The 8915-nt window shown below is 40.5% G+C and overlaps 1 protein-coding gene and 1 long non-coding RNA gene across 4 annotated transcripts in view; one reads left to right on the top strand and one right to left on the bottom strand.

Annotated features, from left to right (window-relative positions):
* Window positions 1–78: 78 nt before the first annotated feature.
* LOC310900528 lies at window positions 79–5622 on the top strand. Its single transcript, XR_014585200.1, has 2 exons — window positions 79–1480; window positions 3886–5622. It is a non-coding gene; the product is annotated as an uncharacterized lncRNA (long non-coding RNA).
* LGR4 (leucine rich repeat containing G protein-coupled receptor 4) overlaps window positions 5255–8915 on the bottom strand; it is a 75378-nt gene continuing 71717 nt past the window's right edge. For all 3 annotated transcript variants that reach the window (XM_083838647.1, XM_083838646.1, XM_083838648.1), the window contains exon 18: window positions 5255–8225. In XM_083838647.1, coding sequence (XP_083694773.1) covers window positions 6949–8225 — 1277 coding nt within the window. In that variant the 3' untranslated portion in view covers window positions 5255–6948. The remainder of the gene's footprint in view (window positions 8226–8915) is intronic.

Raw genomic sequence — 8915 nt, 5'->3', positions numbered from 1 at the left:
GACGCGGCGCGGCGGGCCCGGCCCCGAGCCGCCTCCTCGCCCGCCTGTCGCGACTTGCCCGCGCCATCGGTCCCGCCTGCCCCGTGTGAGGGGTCTGCCCTTCCCCGTGGCAGCTCCCCACAGGAGCCGCAGCTGGGAGAAACGCCGTGATGGTTCCCGCAGGGAGAGCCCCGGCGTTAGCCCCCAGCCGGGGCTGGCTGCTGGTGTTGGTCTGAAACTGCCCTCGGCCAGGCTCAGAAGCACAACAAAAGGCCAGGGTCAGAAACGCAAACCCGGTCAGACTCCTAACTCACAACACGGACTGCCTCTCCGTGCAGCAGCTGATACTCGTGGCGTTAACTCCACAGGAGGCTGCTGAGCTGGTCGTCCACAGAGATTCGAGCAGTACGAGCTACAGTCTGTAATAGACAGCAAATTACAGTAATTAAAATAACCTAAGCTAAGTCCAGCACTGGAAGCAACAGGATAGCACTAGAAACTACGTTTTTTAGTCAATGACTTAGGAAGCAGCAAGAGCAAAGCTTCACATCATGGTGGGCATGAAAATGTCAGGAATTTCAACAAGCTGCAGACCAACGTAATTGGAAGATATCTGCTGACAGCCTGAAAGCCTCCTGTGACCTTAAAGCCCACTTCATAGTGAACACAGGCAACAGTCTTAAATAAGAGGGGGGAAAAAATAACGGTCCTCACTGAACTGATTGTTTCAGGAGCTCAGTGCACCAGTAATCTCACCCTGCCAGTGAAGCCCCGCGCTGTTCGTCCAGGACAGCCAGAGTTAGCACGGACCCTGCTGCTGCTCCCAAGCACCGACTATGAAACAGGACGCCTCAAGGAAAGGCAGCAGCCAGATAACAACACATTTGAGTTGTTCTCTTCTTCCCTAAGAAAGCTGCATAGTATTGTACAGAATAATTCCTTGAGGATTCCAGAACAGAAATATCATTTATCCTCACAAACGATTGCTTATATCCCACTCCTCCCTTCAGCCTCACTTCCTGAAGACCGTGTTGGGCCAGCTGCTGGTATTAACAAGCAGTGCAAACCTTACTGCTGTGACAAGGCACCAGAGTTCATGCCTCGATTACTTACGCAGAGGGCAGCAAAAGCCTGCTCGCCTTCTGAGGAATTAAAGCATCGTTACTGGAATGGCAGAAACATCCAGCTTTGAAGATGTAAAGGTATAATGTAACATCATTGTTGCCCCTTTTCTTTTTGTTCTGTCCAGTCACTCTGCCGAAATTAATACTGGCAAGATCCCAGACAATGAGATTTTGTAAAATAATAAGGACTGAAACAGGAATCCTGCAGGTTCATACACAGCTTCTATGGCCACAGAAGGACTGGCAAATAGAAAAATGGCACATTGCAAGGACATGCTTCATGGCAAAACTTTAACTCTGTGAACTTTTCCTAGGAAAGACTGTCTCTGAAAAGCATCTGCTATGGCAGGAATCAAGCACTGATACTACTGAAGCCCGTGAGTAAAACCAAACTGACCCGATGAGGCACAAAATTTGCCACAAAGAACTGGATGCGGTGAATGAATATATGTATGCAATGTATATGTGCGTGGGTGGGCATACATGTAGGGGTAATAACCCCTACAGTTGATACCATTGTGAAAAAACAGCCGAAGTTCCCACCGTACAAGTGACAAAATCTACATTCAGTCTTTCAGAGCTAACTGAACTCACACCATCACAGACTATGGAGGAAGTACTTTTAAGCTATCTAGCAACAGGAGTTAAATTCAGAGTAAAACCACAGGTGCATATTCACAGACCTATACTTTATGTCAGTTCAAAGTCAATCAACATGTCTGAACTTCTAAATGATTCTGACAGATTGCTGACACGTAATCCCTAATTGTCATCCACTGTACTTGAAAAAAGATTTTACGTAGAAAATGGTGCTGAGAAAGCAATTTTAGAGCTAACTGAAACATAGAAATGAATTCAATCCTAGACATAAATCAACCACCCTCAATTATTAACAACCCTGTTTTGACAACTCTATGCAATAAGTGAATTTGCCAATTCTTTCTTATAAAATATTTAAATTTTAGAAATTCAACTATATTCTGATCAGCTCAGCCTCAGAGAACGCAAGGGCTGTCAGGAGGAAACCTCTCAGCTGAACTTAATACTAGTCAGATTTAATGAAAAGAATCAAATGACATTGTTCTCAGATGTATTGTCTCTAGTTCCATACCTGCATTCAGGAACACAGAAAAAACATAAAATAATCCTACTGAAAAGAAAAAGACTAAACTGAGGCACAAACTAAGGCACAGACAACATGCCTTAAGCTTCTTGGCATCAACAAAGCACACATTTTGAGAATGTTTGTCTACATTTTACTCAAACAGAAAAAAAAATACAAAATTTAAGCCAAATGTATGTAGATGAATTTAAAAAGTCTCCCTGAGTCTTCAGATTTTTCTGGTGTGGGCAAAAGTAAGTGGTGCAGCAGGTGCCTCTGCAAGGAAGAAAGCTACTTGGCTCCACGCTCACCATCGGAGTTGACCGATCAATGTCTATGCTAGCCTATGAGCTATTTTTGCACCTGCAATTGTAATTCTGCTTAATTAGATGCTATGAATCCTGAGGGGTCTTGGATAGCTTCAGTTTTCCTTCACTTTCAGACGGGTTCCCATCCTTGCAATAAGCCATACCCACTACTGGTCCCAGTCCAGATTTTCTGTAGGTTGCACATATGGAGCCAGCTATTTTCAAGGACCACAGCCTTGAGAAGACATGTTTCTCTTTTTAGGTGAACGTGCAAGAATTCTATGAAACAAACAAAGTAAAATCTCATCTTTTCAAATCAATAGCATGATTCATGCTCAACTCACTGGGCTGGATTTCACCTTATATTCAAGCAAAATGCACCCGGTTTTTGTATTAGTTGGAGATCACAGCCTGCTGCTGAACAACCTTCACTTGCTTGGCTACTTCATGCAAAGTCTTTGCTTCGGTCCTTATACTCTTTTAAAGCATCAGTTATTAACAGATTTATTCACTCGCTTTTGGGCTAAAGTTTTCAAAAGACACTCGTAGGTTACGCTTTTGTTACTGGAAACCATTGATATACCTCACATGTCATTGCTCTCAAATCTACACCAATTTCCTTATAATAAAGGCCACAATTCCCATTAACTAGTACTTCTTCAGTAAGACCTAAATGATGGTATTTTATATTGGTGTAGTGCCACGAATGCAACAACAGAGAATGTGTCCATTCATCCTCCAAGTTCTCACACCATACAGCAGTAAACAAAACACAGTAATTTGTGATGCTTTATGCTGCTCCACCTTTCATTCATTTCCTTATTTTGGGAATCACACTCAACTGAACTCTAGCTCCAGAGTAAATTGCTCAGATTCTACTGTACAGTATATGAAAGGCAATATTAAAAATCTCTACCTAAAAATAAACTTATTATGCTAGCAGTAAAAGATCAAAAGTATCTATGTAATTAAAAGTTATTAAATTGAGAGTACATATGAAACAAACCGTGCATTGTGCTTTTAATTAAAAACATTACCCTATAAATTAAAACCAAAGGATTAAAAATTGTAATCGAAGTCAAAAGTATCCTTGTGCAACTTGGAATTTTCTGAGTAAATGTGTGATTAAACTCAGGAAGTTCTAATGGAGAGAAATGAAACAAGTCAAAAGGGATTTAGACCAAACAGTTGTCGAGTAGATGCATTATTTCTGTAAGAGAGTAATAAGGCTTCCTTCCAGATTAAGAGATCTCACCAGAATACTTCCATAGAGCAGGTTAACAGCTGTCTGTAAACTTAATGGGGGGCAGGTGTGGAATATCTTAGCAACAACTTTTGGCATTTTCTATTTTTCTCCTCTGTCCCCTAGCAGAAAGCTGCTTCCTCACAACAGCAGAAATCCCCGTCTTGCTCAAAAGATTTCATTTGTTTAAAGTCAACAGCAAATTCCTTGTGTCTGCTGAATTTGGTACCGAAGCTCAGTACAACAGTTGCTCGGCAGTGTTTAGAGATAAGGTAAGTGACATTGTCACTGTAAAAATAGTTTCAGATAACTCTAGACTGTAGGAAATCAGAGGATTTTTTTTCCTGTGGACACCCAAGAAGGATGTAACTTATGAGGTTTCATTTGCCTGGATATCAAAATGGAGATTACGAAGCTTTGCCTAGCAAGGGAGGAGAGCACTCTGGACATCACTCATACAGAGCTAAGCAATCCCCCCCACGTGTTACCAACACGGCGCAGCTTCGAGGCAAGCTGTCCCCACATACCTAATACCGCTTTCAGAGCCGGGAAGAGAGGGAGTGAATTCTCAGCAGATCATTTCTGTTGCAGCTGTGAACATCTGAACATTAGGCACAGCTACAGAGATCAGCTTGCCCAGCGAAGATGTGACAAGGGATTTATTTGGTACCTGGTGGCTGCGCTTCTCTGCGTTCTTACGTGGTCGTGTTGGGCATGCGGTGATGCTGAGCCAGGCGAGTTTCGCAGCACTACTTCTCAACGGGTTGATTTTACTAGCTACTGCCTGTGTTCCTTCACCTCTATCAGTAAAACCTGCACATGTTGGAAGACACTGGACTGACTGAATTAGAAGTTAACTGAAAAAAAACACATATCGCAGTGTAACAAAATACTAGAGTTCTAAATGAACTCCATTTGGCCACTTTCATAGCATTTCAGTGAGGACTCATTTGTAAACAACAAGCGACATATATCCATGCTCAAAAATATTGTTGGAAAATGTAGTTGGAAGCTTGATAGTTGGACTTCCTTCCTGCTGATTATAAAATTCCATCTAAAATTTGTTTTCCTTTTTGAGGAGTATTCTTGTTAGAAGTATTCTTGTTACCTGTGACTAGTTGGCCAACAGAGGGAGCATGGAACAAACTGTGACTCTACAAAACTATGGCTTTAAAAAAAGTAACACCTAGCAGGGAAATGATATCGAAAACATAAAATCATCCTCTGTATGACTTTCCAAGATGTATCACACATTTGGGGTTACATACAGTACGTGATGTCTTTTTTCAACGCGATTGCTTTGGAAGAGGGCAAGCACTTCTCTGAATGTTTTAATCATCTGCACGCCCTGAGACAGCATTAGTCAGAGATCACAGGTCTACATGTAAACTGGCAACTTGCTTATTTTGCTGGCTATTCCTTCCCAACACTCTAACCACATTAACACTCTAACCACCACTTTTACCCTAAACTTCTGAAAAACAGAGATAAATAACAATCAATATTCATGTACCCTTTATTTGTTTTCAGTGTAACATTCCATGCTAATTGCAGGTGGCTGTAATATTCATGAGTGTAAATATAAGAATTAACAACTCTGGGTGGTTGGTTTTCTTCTCCTTTGTTTTTACATGTGAATATTTTGGCTTACAAAATTAACAGCATTACAGTAAATAATCCTCCCGTATTTTATACAAACTACATGTTTTTGATATAGAAGGATTCTGTTTTTATTACAGTGACAATATACAACCATGTCTATTTACAATGCAAAAGTATATAAACCATGTTTTAAACATTCTGCTACTGGCAGCCACTATTGTTTAGGAGGTAGCTTTAATTAACAAAATGAACTGAAGCCACATTTCCCATCATGTGTTCTATCAAATAATTTACAATACAAAGATAAAAATTCATTGTATGAACAGTATATACAGGTTAATTCTCAAAACAGCAATCTAGCTTTAAATCTTAAGAAGAATGTCTCCAGAGTAACTGGGATGGCAGTGAATTTGCTCTTGATTTGTCATATTTGAGGAACATAATTACTTAATCGAGCATTCATAACTTTATATTGATCAGATTTCAAACTAAATGAACGAATCACTGATTGTACTTAAATCATTTGGGCCTCAAGACTTAAATGGTTTTAAAATAAAGCACTGATTTACATGAAAATCAGTGACTTTGCACAGTGTACATCACACTCAGTAAAATAATTGGAAAAAATGCCTTTTTTTAATTGTAAAATTCCTTTTTCTCTCCATTTGCTAAAATCTCAGTCTATTCATAGATATTATTGGGGTGCACCAACATTCAACAGGCTGCACAGTATTAGCCAGTCTTTTTCTACAAGCACATGAGCTGTATACATTGACGGCACTGCTAATACGCCACCTGATGCATCGATATTCCTCCTAACAGTGTGACCCTACTGCATAATACTGAAGAAAGTTGCCGTGCTTCACCTGAAGTAATGCATTGTCGCTGAAAAATGCGTTCAGCCCTATTGTGCCTGACAGCTGTTAATATTGTTTCATAGTCTGCAGATATTGTGGATTACAAATGCTTTTACTATAGCAATCTTTTCTTTGTCTAAAAAAGATTGAACATTGGCTTGAAATACAAAACAAACACGGTATTCCTATATTGCTCTCACAGTTATTATGGGAGAATTAATCCCTTTTTTGGCCCTGCAGTAAAATTCATCCTGAGATTCAATGCTGAATACACTATACAAAGCTAGCAAGACAGTTGTTTGCTTAATTATAGAAAAGTCACATTTAAAAATAATTTCTTTAATATTAACAGCTGTCCTTTATATTGTGCTTTGGCAGGAAAAAAATCATCAGAACTTACCTCACCACCAGCAGAAGTAAATACAACTGGAGCACAACATGGAAACAGACCATTAGGCATATAAAAACCGTATAAAAGGAACCACTATTGCTTGGAAAGAGTAAAAATATTGGGTAACAAATTTGGTTTACCAATTATTTACAGTCAGGGCAATTTATTTATTTGTTTCATTATTTTTAAATGTATGGCTCAAGAAATTACTGCCCACTTCCCTTCTTTACAAACGACGCTAAACAACGATTACAAAAGTGCTTCCTGCTTGAAAAGGTCAAAACAGGTAACGGTCTATGAAGCGTTATACCTCTTCGTTAGAGGAGCTGACGGCAAAGCCTTTCAGTCTTTAATTCTTGGTATGTTGTAGGCATAGCGAACCAAAGGGAATCCTCGGCTTTGGTAGAAGCACGCGCGGCCGCAGGCTTGCACTTGGTCTGAGCTGTCCGACACGAAAGAGTCGTCCTCGTCCGCATAGTCAGAGTGGGCGGACTGGGTGCCACAGTCCGACCAGTAGCCATCCGGCCTTTGGCAAGGCACCACTGCCAGCGTGGGGCAGCTGTGTGATTTGATTAAGTGTTTACATGGCACGGGCTTGGACAAGAGGAGCGATTCGCAACACTCGCACACGGCGATGTTCCCCTGCAGATGGGTGTACATGCCACAGTCATAGTAAAAGTCCTGCGTCACGCAGCCCCCTTGAGTGTTGACGGAAATTGCTACTGCTCCGTTCTTCCTGGTCATGTGGCGTCTGAGCAACTTCCAGTCTTCCTTGAACTTTGGATTGAAGAATACGTACAGAACTGGGTTCAGGCAAGCAGGTAACGGGAAAAATATCAGAGTAACAGACTTCATTATTTCAGGGCTGATAGAAATTGCAGTGATCAACGGTGCAAACGAGAAAAATGCAACAGGGCAGAAAAAGATGCAGTTCGTGAAGATTAGCCAAGCGACATGCTTAATCATGCTGGACTGTGAGTTTTCGGAGAGGTCCTCTTTTTCCAAGTTGCAGTAAAGTTTAGTGTAGATAATAGCCATTAGCAAAAATGCTAACGAATTCAGGAGAACTAAAGTTACCGTGAAGCCTAGTGAAGGTGTCTCTCCAGTGGGGAAGGGCAAGCAAAGGGGTGATGCCGAATACTCCACTTTATGGAAAAGTGGTAAGCATCCTGCTACCATAGCACACAGGAAAGCAAGGACTGCTGCAATTTGAAATTGTTTTTGCCGATTGCTTTTCCCCTTTTTAATGATCTCCTTCGCAGAGAAGCTCCGTTCAACGGCTGCCAACATCAGAAAAAAAATGGCACTTTCTGATGAAAATACTGCAAGAAACCCAGCAACTCTGCAACCAGTGCCAGTCTCCCACCATATGCCAAATTCAGCAAATCTTCCCCAAGAGACAGCATCCAAGAAAGTTAAAATACCAGTATAGACTCCCATGAATAAGTTAGACACAGAAATCAGGCCTATAAACAGTTTGGAAGATGGCAATGGAGTACAAGATGCAAATATTGTTAACATGACAAGCAGGTTGAAGAACAAAGCAACCAAAAAAATAAACCAGACAGTCAGTCGAATCATCCAGCTTCCCAGTAAATATTCACAAGGCTTAAAAGCACCTAGAAGAAAAAAAAAACAGAAGGACAACCAATTTAGGGAGAAAACTTGTGCCTTAATAAGCAAGATTTTCAAAGGTATTACAAGAGCACTCCTCATTCATTAATTCATGAACAGAGTACCCAGCTGAACTGCTAAATAGGTCAGCTGAAAGTAAACTGCTCTGCTGAAGCTATTTACTAATTAATTATGCCTGAAATAGTAATTACTGCAATGAATGGTCACTTGGGAATACTTTCTATAAACAAACTAGATAAACAAACCTAATTACCTCTCAGCTACTCAAAATAGCTTTCAGTAGTGCCCCCTAAATACTTTTTTTTTTAAAACATTTCATACTTGATAAAAAAAGTTGATAACTAAATAAAACCAAAAGTTCAAAACCCACTTGTAAAAAAAAATAATATCCTTTTCCCTTATAAGTAACATTTCTCTCAAAAAATGATTCACAAACATGCCTTCCGGAGTAGCTTTTGGTCACAAGGAAACATCTGTAAAACAGCCAACAAATTCAATTTATCAGCTTTAATAGGGACAGGAATTCACCACAAACCCTCTCTCCCACCCCCATCACTGGAAGGCATCGAGAGTTTGCAAAGTCATAGGAAAAACGGGATTTTCTTCTTCTTTTGCCACTGAGGTAAAAAACTAAGTGATAAAATAAAGATAAATAAAATGTCTAATGATATAAG

This window comes from Anser anser, assembly GCF_964211835.1.
Source record: "Anser anser genome assembly, chromosome: 5".
In the NCBI taxonomy this organism is placed as follows: domain Eukaryota; kingdom Metazoa; phylum Chordata; class Aves; order Anseriformes; family Anatidae; genus Anser; species Anser anser.
This window is presented reverse-complemented; position numbering and strand designations above follow the sequence as displayed.